The sequence below is a fragment of the Blennius ocellaris genome, assembly GCF_963422515.1.
Source record: "Blennius ocellaris genome assembly, chromosome: 22".
In the NCBI taxonomy this organism is placed as follows: domain Eukaryota; kingdom Metazoa; phylum Chordata; class Actinopteri; order Blenniiformes; family Blenniidae; genus Blennius; species Blennius ocellaris.
The window spans coordinates 6,862,210-6,881,145 of record NC_137671.1 but is presented as its reverse complement, the minus strand read 5'-3'; the positions used below and the strand labels follow the sequence as shown (position 1 = coordinate 6,881,145).

Genomic DNA, 18,936 nt, shown 5'->3' with positions numbered 1-18,936 from the left:
TACAAAATGGCTTCGTGGATCTCCTCCTCCTCCTCCTCTTCTCCTCCTCTCCTCCTCAGAGGGCTTATTACCATAAACCTGCTGGGTTCCCCCCTCTGGGACGCTTTCACGGAGTGGGGGGGGGGCTCTGTTTTTTTCTCATGGAGATTTAGGAAGTGGCACTGACCGGGTGACCAAAGCGCACAAGTGTATTGTTATGACAATAAGGAGAGAGCTGGAGAAAACTGCTCCTTCAACTACTGTGTGTGTGTGTGTGTGTGCGCGTGTGTGTGAGTGTGTTCAACAAGTTTTGAGTAGTGATGGCACAAAATCGGAGTTTTAAAAAGTTTTGGAATCGGACCTCAAGCAAGTGTTGTGGGGAAAGTTTATAGTGTTCAATACAAAAATACAGATGAGCAACAGTTTTTTTCCCCAAGAGAAAACATTCTACTTTAAACTATATTTTAAGTTACTTATTTTGATTAATCGTGACGCGTTATATCTATCGGTCATCTGCCCTCATTTAATTTAGAAGTCGGTTGAATTTATCCATGCAAAAAAAATGGAACTGTATTTTATTGTCCAGAGTGACAAGAGTACTTAAAAATGTTACCTATAGATTAAATTCCACACAAAATAAACTACTGCTGTGCAAAACTGCTGTAAGTACTTATAACCAGCTTTTATGACAATTTCAACAGCAGGCATTTTATTCAGTTTTACTTTATTTCAAACTCTATGGTAAATAAATGTCGCTATCAAAAAGACGTTATGCCAAGTAATTTTGGTTGGACACGATGTATTCTCACAATAAAGGTTATGGCAAAAGGCTGAACAATATGGGCAATTAATAATTTGCAGATCTAAAGACTTCATTCATTCTAAATGAGTGACTGACTCTAAATATCTTGTAAAATGTATGTTAACTTGTATGGAATAGATCAAATACTTGAACATGTTACAATAGAGTATTCATAATGCATTTCTTTCACAACTGATTGCCTTCAGGATGGTGTTAATTTAAATTTCAAAATGTATTCATAAGAAGACAACTTGAGAATCCACAAAGTAGAATATCTATCTGTCTATCGATCTATCTATATATCTATCTACTAGAAAAATACAATTTCAAAGTGTTTGTGGGACAATGACACATGTAAAGCAGCATATTTGCAAACACAATCTTTCCTCCATCCTTCATTTTCACAAAACACTGACTCAGATTTATTAGTTTCTGTAAATCGTTTTCATATTTCTGAAAAGGTTTGAAGTTAAAGTAGTCTTAGACAAGTTACACCTTCTCATAAACGAGTAAAATCGGTCAAATGTTTTGTGTGTGGTGGGGGCAATAATTTGAGAAAACAAAAACAGTTTCGAGGGTGGTCCACAATTGTATAACGGGGGCAATTATGTGTTTTACAAATAAAGAGAGGGCCTGAGCACCCTGCGTCATTATGCTCCCCTCTTCTCGATGGAGAATAAAGCTGCATTTCTGATTCAAGTGTGTCATTTTAAGATTAGGTAACATAAAGTTTACTGTACAAAACAATAATACCAGCATCCAAGGGTTAGATGTCATCTAATATTGTGCAATACCACCACCTGGTGGAAAAATGGTACTACAGCAGTGGATATTTTTCTGCACAGTTCAGATTTAGACGTCAAAAATTATGCTTTACTCTTAGATTTGTTCTTCACCCAGTACAGTTTTTATTTTAAGAACTTAGGCACTAAGGCACTTATTTTATTTCAAACCATATGTGTCCAATTTCACATGACACTGCAGAAATCCTTATGTACAGTCATAAAAACAGATACACACGTTGAATAATTACAAACCAAAAATATGGAAATCTACAAACTCCTCCATATTACCTATTTGAATTCCCTTTGAAAGTTTGCAGCCAGCTGGAAAACAAAGGTTTAAAAACAGAGATTGTGGATCTGTGACAAGTTAAATAGACTAAAGCAGGTTCAAGGTGGCACAAGTACAGTTTAAAGTAAAATAAATATAACATTAAATAATCAGGAGAATGAGAAAAAAAAATCCAAAAGGTGACATCCTGCTGTAAAGTTTTCCACTTTGCTGGTTTAGGCCTGCAATACAAGCTTACATCACAATCTGACGGAGCAAATAAACATGGTTAATTCCACTGTGTAGTCTATGGGAGGGTCACATAATTCACCTGCGAGACACTGCAACTACCAAAGAAATAGAAAGAGGGAAAAAAGTGACTAAACACTGCCACCAAATGTGCAACAGAGGCATGACTTCAAACTCACGGTTTCCTTTTAAAGTTACTTTTAAGGATCAATCTGAGTTCCTGAGCGTGCCTCATGTTCAGACTTTATCAGAGACAAAATCAGATCAACTCGTACTCAAAGCTCTGCTTCTGGAATATCCTCACACACCACCGCTGAACACAGCAGAACTGAAGGCTGCAGATTACAGTGCCACTGTTAAACACAAAGACAGTAAAGTTGTAATGAGGCTGCGTGGGTAGAAATGATCGTCTGACTATTCATTTTCCATAACAAAACAATTTAGGTGTTTTAACATAACTGACTTGATTTCAGGTTCTACGTTTCTACATTTTTAGGTCATTTAACATCAGCCTCACTTCACGGTAAGAACATCCCCAGTTACCGAGTTTGCAGGTTCTTCCAGCCCAACGTCATGCATATGAGGTTAATGGCTGTGTGTCTCTCTGCGTGCCTGGATGGAAATCATATTTAAAACACACTGAGCACCCTGCAAATGCAAAGATCCAAGTGTGTAACAAACAGGAAAAGATCAACCAACCCAGTCAAGGACTTCATGTGTCTGTTTAAAGAATGACAGCCACAATATAACAAACGTAATGTGTGTGCATATGAATACTGTCATTGTAGATGTTGAGACGTTCAACACAGAGTTACTGAGTAAACCATCTCGTTGCCTCAGATCTCATTTTTCTTCTGAGCTGTTTTTGATGACAGAGACCAGAAGAGATGACAGACTTGCCCATTTTGGGACAGAATATTAAAAAGGTCAACTCCAGTTTCATTTACAAGATAGCCGAGCAGTGTGTGACATGTTATAAAGAATGTTTTCGCGTTGTTCATTTTCTTTTGAGGAAGCGACCTCATTCTGAATTAAGAAATTCACAGCCACTGATGGGCATCACTGTCCTCCAAATAGTTTGGCTTGAAGAGACATAGTTTATGGGAACACAAAGCAGTGTGTGATGGAGCCTTCAGTCCTTCAGTGTCATAAATAAAAAAAATTTCATCAGGGTGAAACAACCTCCATCAGAGGCATTTGGCCCAACACACAGTTTGTTTTCTTTCTCTTCTTTTTCCCAGGTTGTTGTACAGAACGTGATCCGGTGCGTTTTCACCACTGTGGGACTTTTGAGGATGTTTCAACTGGCCGGTTCCGGCTGCTCTTTGTTTGGCACCACTGGTACAAACTGCTCACGGCTCTTCTGGAGTGTGTGTTCTGTCGGGCCCAGCTGCATGATCTTACCGCTGCCCAGACACTCGTCCCCTTTGTAGAGCACGGCAAACTATAAACGACGGGGATGGGGAAAGCGCGCTCATTTAAACATTTTATTAAGAGGCAGTGTTGTTGGATTTGACATTGATGTCTGTTACCTGTCCAGGAGTCAGAGCTCTGATTGGCTTGGAGAGACAAACCCACAAAGAGCCGTCCATGTTCAGAGTTACTGTGCAGGGAACTGCAAAAAAACACACAGCGACTCGTATTTCATCCGATTGCCTCTTCTGTTTCCTTTTGGAGACCTTAAGAGACAATGAACTTACCGAGCGGCATCTGGTGGATGAAGCGGAAGTGACAGTCCATCATATGCACCCTGGCGAGTTCAGGAGGCGGGTCGACGGTGACCCAGTGGAAGCGGTCGGTTCGCAGCATGTCACGGAAGAGAGCCGGGTGATTGGTGGTTGGGGCCTGAGGCAGGAGGGAGTTAATGAGGTAGAGTCTGTTACAATTGAGAGGAAATCTGATTTCATCCTCTTAGGGTGACGTTAATTACTTGTGTGGCAATTAATCACACAAGTCTAAGAAGTTAAATCTCCATCTTGCTTATATATATATACATATACATATATACATATGATATGTTTTCATTGAATTGTGACAGTCATTCACTATTATTTTATACTTTTAGGTCAATTCGGTCAGCGGGAAACAGTCAAGTTCAATAATCTTTTGACTTTAATTGTAGGACAGCCTCAGAACAAGTCAAATACAACGATCCAAACGATTTCATAAGGAGACAAAAGAAGAGGCAGATTTTCTCACCACAAACACATCTCCTGTCGTAACATCTTTGTCCACCACAAACCAGGCGTCTCTCTGTCCTCCTATTCTCGCCCTCTGGCCCAGCGTCAGCGTGAACCAACCTGGATGGACAGAGCACATGAAATTCCATCGTGATAATTTGAGATATACATAGAAATGGTTAAAATAAAAGGAACATTTTAAATGTGTTAGGCATTTACCAAGGCTCAGTTTAAAGAAAACAAAAACAAATGCAAAAATACCTTTGTGTGTTCCCATTACAGTCCCATCCTCAATAGAGACTAAATTCCCCGGCTTCGGTTCCAGATACTAGGATTTCAGACAAAACTGGTCACATTTACTATAATATGAACACGTCACAAACACAGAAGTGTGTCCATCAAAAATAGAAAGGAAATAATCTGTCAGATTATGACGCTTGACAAACAAACTTCGTCTTCTCACCTCTAAAATGAACTCTTCAAAATGTCTCTCTCCGATAAAGCAGATCCCCATGCTCTGAAAGAACAGAGATTTAATCACAAGTCGTCATCCTTAGGCCTCACATAAACTGTTGGTTCCTTTATTTGAAATAATAATAATAATAATCAGAAACCTCTTTCTTCTTCAGCACATGGTGAAATCCTGCCTCAGCAGCCATCTTCTTCACAAAGTCTTTGGTGAGTCCGGCGAGTGGGAACATAGTTTGCCTTAAAGCATCTTGTGAGATCTGACTGAGGAAGAAGGTCTGATCTTTGAGGAGGTCGGCTCCTTTGTGCAACCTCACAGCTGCAGGAGGCAAGTGAGGAATAGCATGAGGGTCGTTTATTGTTATCGAATCAGAAAAAAACCACAGTGGAAAACGGTTGAGGCTCACGGTTTCTGACTTCAAATCGATTTCGGAAAAGTGTGCTTGGTGGAGCCGTGTGCTGCTGTTGGAAAACCTCTTCATCCTCCTGGGAGGTCCGTGCATAGTGACCTGTTGCCATGGCGTCAGCAGCTAAGCAGTGGAAATAAGCTGGTTTTATACGACGATTGGATAAGGGACATTCAACTTAACCTTTACATAGTGGCCAAAAAAAAAAGCTGTTAAAAAGCTTAATATAAAAGTTATAAAATAACTCAAGTTTCGCTTTAAGTCTGTTAAATTCCCACAAACATATTAACTCTTTAAATATATACTTTCCATCCATTTAGAAATAATAAAATGTGTTCATCCGGTTACCATTTTTCAATCACCCATGAAATTAATGATTTATTTTTGAATGCTGACCTCACAGTCGCTTGTGAGCGGATTGCATGATGACAACTCACCCAGAGTGCGGACGGCGTACTTGTGGAAGTGGTTGAACTTGATGTGTTTGTTGCAGAGTATATCTGGATTTGGTGTCCTGCCCTTCTCATACTCCTTCAGCAAGTTGCTGCAAAAGAAAGAAAAGAATGTGACATCCACAGAATTGGATGAGGAATCCTGATTTAATTTTATTTGATGTTTCATACATAGTAAATTATGCCAATACATATTTGGATGTGAACTTCCTGAATGCCTGAAGACAACTTAAAATTAGGTGAACTGTATTACCTCACATTACCTTTTTTGCAAAGTTTCTTGTTTTGTAATTTATGGACATATGGATACCAAAAGGAGTAAAATAAATAAAAATACAAAACAAAACAATAACCTTGTTTGTAATGCATTTCCTATATTCCTTTGGAAAGAACTGAATGTGCTATACAAATAAAAGGTGCCTTGCCTTATACTGGTGCTAAGAACGAGCTCTTAGTATCACGAGTGCAGATACAAATACCTGAAAACTTCGTTCCAGTACTCTTTGACATAAGACACTTGGTGGAAGGGGACGTCCAGAGCCCGACACACCCTGTAGGCGTCCTCGCAGTCTCTCTCTGTGGAGCAGACTCCTCTCTCATCCAGAGAGTCCCAGTTCTTCATAAAAACTCCCGTCACGCTGTAACCTTCACACGACAAAGTGAGGGAAAACTTGGGATATTACACACCCCAGAAGCTGAACATGTGATAGATTTGGGGGAATGTGACTGTGTGTTCCAGACACTTGTGTGACTGTTGGAATGTTTTCTCACCTCTTCTCTTCAGCAGTAAAGCCGCCACGGAGCTGTCAACGCCGCCGGACATGGCGCACACGACGTGTCTTGCCAGCCCCATGGTGTCAGAAATACAACTCCCACTATCGACACGTTTATTTTCGAATGTAATTAAAAAGTATATTTGGCCTGATTCTCTTCATTGCTTTCCAAGGGGGCGGCCATATTTGTGGTCCTGGATATTTAAGAGCGTCCGACTAGAAACACCACGTAAGCGGAACTATTGTGCAGTGCGGACCGGGGAACTCATTAAGCTGCAACACAGTGACCGATACGGAGTGGCACATGTCCCCCCCAAAAAAGTTTAACAAATAAATAAGGTCAGTATAAAGTGCTCAACACAATAAATGAAGATTTAAGGACACCAAAATGTAGTCATTGTGCAAATTCTCATTATTTTAAAGAGATGCATGTTTCTGTTTGGTGATTAATGCAGATTCCCTCCTGATATTTCTGTTTCAGATGGCTGAGATATCAGCAGACTCTGTCACCCTGGATCTGTTGAAGGAAGCCAGGGAGACAGTGAGGAGCAGCCCCCTGGGGGTCATCAACACTCCCATGATCCCCTGGGGTCAGACCACCCTGCCTCTCCCTGTGAACTGCAACATCCACATCAAACTGGAAAACCTGCAGAGAACCGGTATTCAGCGGCACTACAGTGACTCCTTGCAGTTTGACACTGATCTGATGACATGTTTTCCCATCGCAGGGTCTTTTAAGATCCGAGGAGTGGCCAATCAGTTTGCCAGGAGGCCCCAGGGTGGCCACTTCGTCACCATGTCTGCGGGGAATTACGGGAAGTCCTTCGCTTACGCCTCTAAACACTATGGGTCAAAGGGAAAGGTGGTGATGCCTGAAACCGCACCAGAGTCCAGATCCGTCCTCATACAGGTCCGAAGTTGTCTTCCACCAGTACTGTTCTATTCTGTTATTACCAGCTTACTAACTAATCATACTTATTCCTTTAACCACATTTACCCATCCAATGTCTAAGAAGCTGCTTAAAGAAGCCGATGGAGGTCAAAAGTCATGCTTATTAAGCCCCAGTGGTGGGGGGGTCTGCTTTTGGATTTGAACTTGTGAACTTCCAGTCTGCTTCTCCAGACTCTCGGCCACCACTGCCCCATTATATGGTCGTGTGTATGTCTGTTCAAATAACGATGTCAAACAAAAATAAGATGCTTGCACACATATATTTACACCATAAAGAATATTGTTTGAGTGCCTTGTGATTGCCAGTGGATGTTTGTCAGGTCAAACATTCCCTTTACCTGTTGAACAGTGTCCACTACCCAATGCATATCAAAGATTTTATTTCATCTGAAGACCGAGTTTTTTTTCCCCCTAATTCAATCCAAAAGGGGAAACTTGATGATTAAATCTTGATAGTTATGGCTAACAGCACATGAAAACCAAGAAAAAATATCGTTTAAATCAGGTCACAAGATTGCCTTTTATGCATTTCTGTGTTCCAGACACATGTCCCTGACTAAGCGTTAAATCAAGTTTTATGTATCATATAAAGTAGACCATGTCACCTTCGTTTTCAGAGTTTCGGAGTTGAGGTGGAGCGAGTTCCTACTTCCTGTCTGATGACCGTGGTGAACCGTTGTGTTCAGGAGGACAACATGACCTTCCTGCATTCCTACGATGACCTGGATTTAATCGCAGGACACGCCAGGTTTGCTCGCCGGACATTTCCACAACCTGACGTCTTTGTTGCTTGTTACAATCTGCGTGTGACGCAACGACTGTTCACTTGCAGTCTGGGTTTGGAGGTTCTGGAGGTGACGCCTGAGCCTGACGTGGTGGTGGTGTGCTGCGGTGGAGGCGGTCTGCTGGCCGGAGTGGCTGCAGCCATCAAACTGTCAGGTTGTGACAAAACCCGGATCTACGGCGTGGAGCCGGAAGGAGGTCGGATAAATCAGCAACAGCCGGAGTCACAGAGCATTTTTGTTTCTCCGTGTCTCCATTGGATCTCAGTGTCCTCTGTGAAATCTGCCCAGACTCTCAACTAGTTGTTTGTGTTTTAATCCAGCCTGCACAATGTACAAAAGCTTCATGGAGAACAAGCCAGTGGGGATGGACACAAAGAGCATCGCCTCAGGTCTTGCTCCGCCTTTTGCAGGTACAACATTGGTCTTTGTTTCTGTCCTTCATTTCAGGTTTTGATTTGTTTGTTGAGAGGATGCGAACCACTTGAAAAGGTTTATTATAATTTTCTTGAACATGTGCAAATCAAATGTGAACAACCCCCAAGCCTTAGAGAAGTACTGCATTACATCAACCCCAAATAAATTCATTCATAAAGTCGTTGAATACATTTTAATAACCTTTTCTCTCTTTCCTCTGCCTCCCAGGCCGGCTGCCTTATGAGCTTTGCCGACGCCACGTGGAGGCGATCGTCCTGGTCAGTGATGAGCAGATAAAGCAGGCCGTCTCCGTCCTCTACAGATCCGGGCTGGTGGTGGAGGCTTCGGGCTGCGCCGCTTTCGCCGCGATTGTTAACAACAAGATCCCAGACATGGAGGCGAAGAACGTCGTGTGCATCCTCAGTGGAGGGAACATCGGAAAAGACGAGCTCGGCAACTTTCCAGACTGATAAAATTCATACCATCATAATGTGACTCATCTCAACTCTGAGCCAAATCGACTTTCCATTATCCTCATGGACGTTTTATATCCTGTAATGGAATTCACTGCGGTGAGAATAGACTGAGGTCTTTAAATGTGATGGAAAATGAGAGTAGTTTATCTTTGAACTCCACTGTAAAATCTCACTCATTTTTCTGTTAACAAAACTCTCTTTATAACCATTTAAACAGCCTTGAATTGAGCCATGAAGTCAAGTGAACGTTATTTTATTCACTGTATGTTAATTATGTTTATTATAAAACAAATAGTTCATGATGAGTAGGTGAAGGGGAGTAACATGAAATGGTAATTAACCTAGTGAAAGTCGAGATTTTTTTTCACAGAGGAAAAAAGTCTAAAATCAATGTCAAGATTTTTTGATTTTCAACTTCTTTTTTTTTAGTGTATGAGATTTTTTTTCCCAACCTGTGTTTTCTCTTCAGTGGCCCTAATACTCTTCTGTAGTAAAGAAATACATTTAAATGTTGTTAAAAAATAACAACATAAGGTCACCCAGCACAAATGCATCTGTACAATCTTCCTAACTGCACATCACTTCTATTATGCACATTTCACTGTCTATTTTAGCAAAGCAAAAGACAAATTTCAGACTTATTTAAAAAAAAGAGAATATTTATTTTGTTCGGAAAGAATGAACTTTATGCATTAATTGATCCAGAGCTGACAATGATTGAAGTTTCTACTGAGTGATGAAAGTATTTGCAGGCTTAGGGCGGATTTAACCTTAAAAACAAAAGAAAAACCCTCAACACCAGATAACACAATTCCGGCAAGTTACAAGACATCTTTGATAGCCATTCTGCATACTACTGCATCAAGGAGGGTCCCACATTTCTCCTCTGCAGGAGTGACTTTGTACAGCTGTAGAGACAAAAAGAGAAAGTTACATATATAAAGATCACAGACAGACTCACAAAAGTAAAGCAGCATCATGAAACCTTTTTAATCTTTGCGGTGTCTGACAAGGAGGAAACATCTTCCACTGGAACCTGCCGTCCCTCCACCTTGGATGTGATGTCTGACAGGAGCTGCAAGTCGTCTTCGCCGTGAACCACAACGACCATGACAGAGTCGTCTCCATCGGAGATCCCGAATCTTTTAAAGGCCTCTGAGATCTGTAACAGTGAACACATTTACCATATAGAGAGCAATACTCAAGTTTGAGCTGAAGTGAGCTTGACACTTTATTGTGACATGGGTCATGATCAATGCCGTTATTCGTACTGACATTATTAGTAGGTGAGAGGTTGAAGATGATCTCGGAGTTCAGTGATCTTGTCTTCATCTTCCCAATGGTCTGTAAATGAACGGCTTTATTGGCAGCTATCAACACCTGAAAAGGACTCAACAGCTGTGAATAAAAACAAAGCATGACAACAAATTTAATTTAATGAAGAAATTATGAATTAGTGGGTTTGTGCATGGGCACTGATCACAGGGGTGTCTCGATTTTGTTTTATTGGTAAATCTTTGTTTTAAATAATGTTTCGTTGTGCAAAAAATTTTTTTTTTATAAAAAATAAGACACAAAACAACTAAATGGAAAATAGTCTCAAATCAGGGGGAAAAAAACAGTCAGGGTAGTGCAGAAGCGACTCAGTCAAATTAAATAGAAAAACACCATAGAAAAAGAAAACCCAGACTAAAAAAAACAAAATGAGTCATTAAAAAAGTCAAATAAATCCAAATACATTCAACCAAATCTTAGCTGGAATCAGCCATTCCGAAAACAGATTGACTAGATCTACTTCTTCCTTTGGGTTTAACAGCAGTTTGCATCCATAAAGTTGCATTACCGCCATCTGCTGGTTCTTTCTATCTACATCGTTTCCCACCGCTCTCAACGACCCTGGCGATTGTTTCCCTCTCTCTCTTAGCAGCTTTTTTTCTGCTCAAGAAAGAAAGAAAGTGATGTTCGGCTGCAAGGCTTTCTGGGAGATTTATTAGTGCTATTTTTACGAGAAAATCGCAAAGGAAATTTAGTGTGATGAGATGAAAAGAAATGAATGGGACTTTTTTTTTTTGCAGTTTCACAGTTTTGAGGGGATTTATTGAGAAAGTTATCAATTAACACCTTAAAATCTTGTCCTTGGATGATGACAAATCATCCCTGAAAATGTCTTGGAATTTGGGCGAGTAGTTTTTGTGAAACGATTGTAAAACACACACACACACACACACACACACACACACACACACACACACACACACACACACACACACACACACACACACACACACACACAAATAATAAATACAACTTTGGTTGGCGAAGAAAATAACTCAAAATATTTGGTGTAATACAAACATTCAATGCAAGATCAGTCCAAAACTAGAGTCAACCAAACAACTGGCAAGAAACAAGACTACACCAGTCTCAGACTCAGTCTCAAAATCAAACAGAAACCAGTCAAGTATAAGGCACAAAAGATATTCACAGATTAGTAATAGATGCGTCTTAATCATAAAACAAACAATTAAACGTGATCAGAAATAATATTTCTGTAATAATATTTCTTCAGTAATATTTCAAACGGAATACAAACTAAGGATGATGTTTTTAGTTTTAACCAGCATACACACTATGTAAAACAAAGTTTTGTTGTCAAGTTAAAGTCAAAATAGGAGGAAGAGGCTCACCATTGTGGGGTTGATGAGTGCACCGTTTATTTTCCCCTCCATTGCGCTTTGTCGCAACCCTGCCGCATTTCTGACCTCTTTAAACAGTAATTGAGTAACTCTTTTCCCGGGGAAAAGCTCTAACTCCTGCGTGAAATGCATTTTTTTAGACAAAATGTGACGAAAACTACCTCCAGAGATCCCGATTCAACGCGCACGCTGCGGGGACCATAACAACGTAACACCACTTGAGAAGAAACTTCCGACTCAAAGAAAAACTCAAATGAACAAAATTACACCTGTTTGGTAGTATTGTATTTTTTAAATACAAATCTTAAATGTATTATTAATTACTAATACACAGTATGCATTTCATATATGTATTGTGTGAACGTATTTGTAAAATGTAGGAACCATTGGCAGGTGTGAATTTCCCCATCGGGCGTATTTTAAGTGCGGACCGCTAGCTGTCAAAACAGAACTCTTGTTTATCTTCAGGAGATAGGCTTACGGCAGCTTCTCTCTGAAATTGACGCTGTTTTCTTTTCTTTTCTTAATATGTGTATCTACTAGATATGCGTCGTGAACACTTGTGCAGCTGCTAGCCACGGACCGGATTCACTTCACGTCGTGTTTTTTTATTCAAACATGGAGAAATTGGAGGGCTACATCTTCACTGCTCTCTGCAGCACAAACTTCTTGATCTCATGCCTGCTGTTCTCCAGAGTCACCCGGGAGCAGAGGGAGCCCTACATGGACGAGCTTTTCCACGTCCCGCAGGCTCATAAATACTGCCAAGGACGATTCAACGAGGTAATGTAGAGTATTGTGGCGGCGGCCCTGCAGGTTGAGTCCATGATTGTTAGGCGGATTAAGGTTAGCTAAGAGTTAAGAGCAAGGCTTCTGTTTGAACAGATTCAAATTTTAATCTCCACGTCGGACATATAGAGTGGATTTAGTTGGAGTATTTGTACTTTTCACGTAGAGCAAAGCCACTGTTTGGAGTAAAAATGGAGCTTAAAGGATCAAACTGGAGTGTAAAGCCTCTTCAATCCTTATAAAACCTTAACGATTAAAGGATGGGCCCATTTAAAGTCATGTCACATTTTTATCTTGTTTGCCCATAGACTAGATATATGTACATACCATATCTATACACATTATCTACATTATGTCTTAAGAAAAGTAGATAATCACATTGATCTGTCCTGGTTTTCAGCATGAATTGGCCTTGAGATATGATTTCATAGGCATTCCAAGTCATTAGTGTTTAAAAAGACCACTGTCAGATTTTTTGTCTATAAAGCTTTGAATGCTCTCAAGTCTAAGCATGTCTCAGATTTACTTGTCAAGTATAATTTCTCCAGACCCTTTACTCTTACCAGATTCAGAAGCAAACTAGGTGAAGCATCACCGTGAATTGCTTTGTGTTTGAATTTTACTGTATTAATAAAGTTACCTTGGATTAATTTAATTTGGAACATTTAAGGTCAGTTTTTAAGTTTCTGAATGGTTGACGTTGAGGATTACAGATTAGGGAAGCACATTTGTAGCCATCCACGCCATTGCCCTAAAGTTAGCTGGGATTAAATGGATTCCCCACACCTGCAAAAGAAAAAATGGCCTCAATCTCTGTTCCTTAAGATCCTGTTCTCTCCTGTCTCACACATTCTACTCTGTCAGTTAATTTTTTTTATCGATGCAAATGTGAAAATTAAAGATTTGACCTTTTCTTTGTGCAGTGGGATCCGATGATCACCACCCTCCCGGGCCTTTACCTCATCTCAGTGGGAGTTATAAAGCCCGTGGTGTGGCTCGCCGACCTGACGGGCAGTGTGGTTTGTTCCACTGCGATGCTGCGCTTCATCAACCTGCTCTTCAACTGTGGAAATCTTTACCTATTGTACCTGCTGATCTGCAAGCTGCACATCAGAGAGAAGGCAAGTCTGTATGATGAAGAAGGCAATGAGCGTGAGTATATTTCTTGTTTTGTGTTTTCCTTTCTCTAAAGTCACAATGCTTTCCCTCCAGACGCGAGCAAGCTCACGTCGAGTCCTGTCGGCGTTGTCCTTGTCCACCTTCCCAGTACTCTATTTTTTCAACTTCCTTTACTACACTGATGCCGGATCTACTTTTTTCATCCTCTTCACCTACCTCATGACGCTCCACGGCTGCCACAAGGCCTCGGCGTTCCTCGGCGTCTGCTCTGTGCTTTTCCGCCAGACCAACATCATCTGGGTGGCCTTCTGCGCCAGCACACTGGTGGCCGCCAGGATGGACGAGGCCTGGAGGACGGAGCACACGAAAAAGAAGGATGAGAAGTCTCCGCCATCCCAGGTCCCTCTGTCAGTCAGCGGGGTGAAGAAAGTTGTGCTTTTCAGTCTGGAGTTCCTGACCTCACCCTGTCACGTGAAGGCGGTGCTGCTGGTGGCCTGGCCATACGCGCTGGTCGGCGTCGGTTTTCTCGCGTTTGTGACGTTGAACAACGGGATAGTGGTGGGCGACAGGACGAGCCACGAGGCCTGCCTCAACTTCCCACAGCTCTTCTATTTCTTCTCCTTCTCTCTCTTCTTCTCCCTCCCAGTCTCGCTGTGCTACCACCGCGTCCTGCATTTCCTGCAGGCGCTGAAAAAGAAGCCTCTGCTCTTCCTCTTCCTCACGGCTGTCTCTGTGCTCCTGGTGTGGAAGTTCACTTACGTCCACAAGTACCTGCTGGCCGACAACCGCCACTTCCCCTTCTATGTTTGGAAGAGGCTGTTCCAGAGGCACGAGCTGGTGCGCTTCCTCCTCGTGCCCGCGTACATTTTCGCAGGATGGAACTTCATGGATTCCTTCAAGTCGCGCTCGCTCTTCTGGAGCCTGGCCTTCCTGGCGTGCCTCCTGTGCGCCACAGTCCCCCAGAAGCTTCTGGAGTTTAGATACTTCATCATCCCGTACCTGATGTACCGCCTGCACATGCCCCTGCCCTCTCTCCCCAGACTCGGTGCGGAGTTCATTCTGTACACGGCGGTGAACGCAGCGACGATTTACATCTTCATCACAAAGACTTTCCACTGGCCAAACAGCACAGCCACACAGAGGTTCATGTGGTGAACAAACGAAAAAGAGGCCAGAAAAACTCTGTTGTATCAAAGTTATGCCTCAAATGAAAGTAAAGCCCTCCTCGCATCTCCGTATCGGACAGAAATGGCACATGATTTCATCATTTTTTGCAGTTAAAAACATCAGACTAAGTGATGCAGAGATGTAAAAAGACAATAAATAAACTTGGATCATATATTTCTAATTAGAAAAAGTCTTTATATACAAACATGTCAGATTTGCATTAAAATGACAAAAAGATTGTGTAATGAAATGTTGACTTACAGGACTTAATTATTGATAAGAGTGGATTGTATTGTAGAATATGAAGAGGGGCATTTTTTGAATAAAAGATCTTCTGTGCAGATATTTTTTGTCTTAAACTTTTAACCTTTTGAGTGACGCATGTCATGGAAATTCCTTTTTAACTGTAAATCCAAAACTGGTATAAAGTGAGCTCCCACTCTGGGCTATAAATATGAGCTGTACAAATCATTGAAGAGACCAAAAAAAAAAAAGCTGCATACATCTTGTAGATTTAAATTTTTGTAAGGAACACATAAGCTGTTTTTTTGCCAGTGAAGGACAGCATTTCAAAACAACTTTATAGTAATGAGACTGTTTGAAGATGTTTTCTATTTGTACCTTTTTACTTTGACCAAGCCATAACAATCCGGTAGAAGTGACTCAGAATTGTTTCCATTTATTGTTGATGTAAATGTTTTTAAAAATTAAACTGATCAAGCTTATTTTTGTACTTTTTGTGGTGTAATTGTAACTGGTGATGCTCTACTGGTTTGTGTGTTCTCCTTCTGTAGGCTGGATTTGTGTTATTTCAATCCTATCAAGAAGCAAACCTTTGAATAAGAAGGTCCATCCAAAACACAGCAAAATCAGTTTCTGTGGGTTTGTGATTTCAGTTTATGACCCTAGATTTTCTTTCTGACTTTCTCTGATTCATTTGCCTGGTGACGGCGCTCCTGTGCCGATACAACTTTGAAATAAAACGTTGTTCTTTAAGCATTTAAAGGTCCTGTGGTGTATGTTATTACCAAAAATGGTCACAAAAATCAACAAAGAAAGACCGTGCCGGTGTGGTTATGTCAAACATATTGACCCCAAGGGTGAAAACTGGACTGACCGAAGGTTCAGTCCAGCCCATGGGTGGATTTTGCAAAGAGTAAAATTCCAAAAACCAAATATTCTACAAGATGACTGTTGTTTTTCTGTATTCACACAGTCGATAAGAACAGTACCCGGTATAACATAACAGTGAAATCTCACATCTGTCATCAGATTTTCCATCAGTCAAGTAATAATTTTTTTATTAATATTATTTGTGAATGCAACAAAATAAAAAGATGAAAAATGAAAGATGAAATCCTAATTTTAAAAAATAGACACCCTTTTATTACATAAAGTTTTTTGTTTTTTGGTTGTTGGTTTTTTTTTTTTTGGGGGGGGGGGGGGGGGGGAGTTATTGTGCCATTACACAGTTTCAGTAATTGGGGCGGAGCTGGTATTTTAAGTTTTAAACCGCTGCTTTAATATAGTAATGAACCACTCAACAACAGCAGATCTGTGATCAGCCACAGTCCATCACTAGGAGGAGCTACAACATCAAACCACACATTCCTGCGAACACAGGGTGTATCTCCTCATGAAATCCACCAGTCAAGTTGGTTTGAAATTCATTTTTGTATGATGTATGGAGGCCCCGAGGTTGTCTCATGTGAAGGAGTGGAGTAGGAGAAAGAGGAGAAGGAGTCCGACGTGATCATGAAATCACTTCCAACACTGACAAATGTTGATCTTTCAAATTGAATGAAATTCCAGGTGGACAAAAGCTGGAAGATGAGATACACAACCACATAATGAGCAAAACTGACACTATGCCCTGAATAATGATGACAATGGAACCTATTGACGAGCCTGCGGCTGAGGACAACACACTTCGTTATTATTTAGGCAGTGAAAGCTCAATCGATGGTAAAAAAAATGAAAACAAGAGTCTCCTTCGAGGCTGTTAGACTATTTCTAGATTCTAATTACATCCGTCAGTGTGGGGCCAGCTCACAGGAGAGACTTTAATAAAGTCAAAGCAGGATGATTATACAAATGTTGATTGCACTGCTCAGCCTCTCCGAGCCTGCTCAAACCAGATCTGCTGTATCTGTGCTGTTTGCTTTAGAGTTGAACAGTCATGATAGAAATCCCCCCCACCTCCCCCCGCGCACTCTTCATTTCTCAATTTTAGCTTTTGCTGAAACCGAGTCCCCCTTTCGTCACTGGCCTGGAGTACTCAGATTACATTTCATAAACAGCTGTTGAGAGTGTTCAGGAGTGTTTTTACAGATATAAAAACTCTCAGAAACCCACTTTTACACAAGTATACACACAAGCTGCACACAGAAAGTGAAACATTACCAAAGAATGAATGTTCACAGATACATAATGTCTGTGGTGTATATGCATTTCAAAACTCTTAAAATCATGAGGTGCAAACATTACATAGACCCGGAAAAAACCACCATCCAACCAACATCTGTCAGACAACATTGCTGCACAATATACACATTTACAGGGGAAAAAAAACACATCCAGGCAAAATGAAAATAGCTAAAGTTGTGTGAAATGTTGGAAATAAATATCTAAATTGCAGTGCTCCCACTCCGCCAGAGGCTCGGTTCTGAGGGTTCTGCGGAGCCCCATTCTCTTTAGTCAGCTGGGCGACCTGTTGCTGGTGATGTTTGAGCAGAGCTTCCTCCTTGGCCGCCATGTTTTTCTCCCTCATGCCCCAACGGACCTCCCAGTGTCTACTGCTGTCTGCACGGCGTTTCTTATTTGAGAGCCTTAAACTGGTTGTATTGCTCCTCCTTTGCAATTTTAGCAGCGAAACCTTCTCTCAGGAGGTTGTCTTTCTCAGAGAGGCTCAGAGAGGCTGACACCCACATGTCAGCCTCTCTGAGCTCAACAGCACAACTTAAACAGAGGCTCAATTCAGGGTGTGAGAACCATAGACCACACAAATCTCAACTCCATTTACAATGAAAAGTGATTGAAGTAGATTGTGTTTAGCAACAACAAACAGCAGAGGGAGGTGGAGGTGACTTCAGCTTAATACCAATTATAACTTATCACTGGCTGTTCTCACGGATCTATTTACACATTACGTAAACATTCACAGGTTCAACTTGTGTATGATTCCCTGTGAGTTCAAAAAGACAACATACAGGGCCTGCAACGCAAATGTGTGTGTGTCTGTGTGTGTACGCACACATTTTGCCAGAAGAGCAGCTGTAATATCATCATTGCCACATGACTCTGTAACTCCCCTGACACCGCTGACCCATTCACTGCACATCAGTCAGCCTCCTACACACTCGTTCGCACGTCCAGCAACAAACGTGTCCTCACATGCACAATACACACATACACTTTTACGTGTGTATCGAGAGACACAAACATATTTTTCAGATTCCTCATCCATCCATCTGAAACATTTATACTCTTTGTTTTTTAGTGTCTGCGCAACTCAACTTCCAGCAGATCCTAAGATGGTTTTATTACAAATTTTCTCACCAAAATTAAAACTGAAAACCACCTAGTGTGTATTTACTGACTGACAGTTTGTAACTGCAAGAAACTTGATGCACCTGAAATCAGCACTTGAGTCAAGACCATGGCACAATGGAAGGTAATGGATTGAATAGCGTAAAAAAAAATGAGAGAATATTGAGCTTATCTACAGAATTCCTAAGCTCTAAAGATAACAGTTTCTTGAGCAATCTTAAGTTTTAATTGTCATAAGGTCCCATTTAAATGCAGCTTCATTCCATTTTATTCACTTAGTATTTTCTTTGTAATTCAATGCAATGCCACTTCGCAATCCACCTGCCCTAATGTTATTTGATTAAGATTTAATATGTAATGTGTGAAGTGCATGTGTGTGTGTCCCACTGTCTGCAAAAAGACACGCACACACCCACGCACACACACACACGCACGCACGCACGCACATGCACACGCTTAATTGTGATGTATAATACATCAAACCAGGTTAAGAAGAACAAGTGACCTTATATGTAGCGCTAATAGAGTCCAAGCTAAGGTTTCACAGTGTACGTGCATGTGTGTGTGCACGCGTGAGTTTCTGTGTGTAGTCGCTATCTATTAAACAAGGCAAGGGCAACACAAAG

At 41.1% G+C, this 18,936-nt stretch overlaps 4 protein-coding genes across 4 annotated transcripts; 2 read left to right on the top strand and 2 right to left on the bottom strand.

Annotated features, from left to right (window-relative positions):
• Positions 1 to 1,665: 1,665 nt before the first annotated feature.
• On the bottom strand, positions 1,666 to 6,443 carry trmu (tRNA 5-methylaminomethyl-2-thiouridylate methyltransferase; the record flags this gene model as incomplete). The annotated part of the gene is made up of 11 exons (XM_080518582.1): positions 1,666 to 3,527; positions 3,616 to 3,698; positions 3,784 to 3,928; positions 4,283 to 4,383; positions 4,525 to 4,591; positions 4,727 to 4,780; positions 4,878 to 5,050; positions 5,139 to 5,261; positions 5,576 to 5,682; positions 6,070 to 6,235; positions 6,362 to 6,443. The coding sequence occupies 11 exons, from the start codon at positions 6,441 to 6,443 to the stop codon at positions 3,384 to 3,386; spliced, it is 1,245 nt and encodes a 414-aa protein (XP_080374708.1). The 3' UTR covers positions 1,666 to 3,383.
• A 201-nt stretch (positions 6,444 to 6,644) lies between these two features.
• LOC308146278 (L-threonine ammonia-lyase-like) lies at positions 6,645 to 8,984 on the top strand (the record flags this gene model as incomplete). The annotated part of the gene is made up of 7 exons (XM_080518021.1): positions 6,645 to 6,702; positions 6,845 to 7,022; positions 7,092 to 7,273; positions 7,933 to 8,063; positions 8,148 to 8,296; positions 8,421 to 8,510; positions 8,743 to 8,984. Exons 2-7 carry the CDS (start codon positions 6,845 to 6,847, stop codon positions 8,982 to 8,984), a joined length of 972 nt encoding a protein of 323 aa, XP_080374147.1. The 5' UTR covers positions 6,645 to 6,702.
• A 720-nt stretch (positions 8,985 to 9,704) lies between these two features.
• On the bottom strand, positions 9,705 to 11,884 carry tprkb (Tp53rk binding protein). Its single transcript, XM_080518372.1, has 4 exons — positions 11,678 to 11,884; positions 10,266 to 10,388; positions 9,976 to 10,152; positions 9,705 to 9,898 (listed from the first exon to the last, which is right to left on the bottom strand). Exons 1-4 carry the CDS (start codon positions 11,816 to 11,818, stop codon positions 9,812 to 9,814), a joined length of 528 nt encoding a protein of 175 aa, XP_080374498.1. The 5' UTR covers positions 11,819 to 11,884; the 3' UTR covers positions 9,705 to 9,811.
• Positions 11,885 to 12,138: 254 nt separating this feature from the next.
• On the top strand, positions 12,139 to 15,695 carry alg10 (ALG10 alpha-1,2-mannosyltransferase). The gene is made up of 3 exons (XM_080518706.1): positions 12,139 to 12,469; positions 13,399 to 13,596; positions 13,688 to 15,695. The coding sequence occupies exons 1-3, from the start codon at positions 12,305 to 12,307 to the stop codon at positions 14,747 to 14,749; spliced, it is 1,425 nt and encodes a 474-aa protein (XP_080374832.1). The 5' UTR covers positions 12,139 to 12,304; the 3' UTR covers positions 14,750 to 15,695.
• Positions 15,696 to 18,936: the final 3,241 nt, after the last annotated feature.

Coding starts and splice junctions, on each gene's coding strand:
- tprkb (XM_080518372.1), bottom strand. CDS start 11,818: ATGCATTTCACGCAGGAGTTAGAGCTTTTCCCCGGGAAAAGAGTTACT. Junction 10,389..11,677: donor CACTCATCAACCCCACAATG/GTGAGCCTCTTC, acceptor TTTTATTCACAG/CTGTTGAGTCCTTTTCAGGT. Junction 10,153..10,265: donor ACCTCTCACCTACTAATAAT/GTCAGTACGAAT, acceptor TCACTGTTACAG/ATCTCAGAGGCCTTTAAAAG.
- alg10 (XM_080518706.1), top strand. CDS start 12,305: ATGGAGAAATTGGAGGGCTACATCTTCACTGCTCTCTGCAGCACAAAC. Junction 12,470..13,398: donor GCCAAGGACGATTCAACGAG/GTAATGTAGAGT, acceptor TTCTTTGTGCAG/TGGGATCCGATGATCACCAC. Junction 13,597..13,687: donor AGCTGCACATCAGAGAGAAG/GCAAGTCTGTAT, acceptor CTTTCCCTCCAG/ACGCGAGCAAGCTCACGTCG.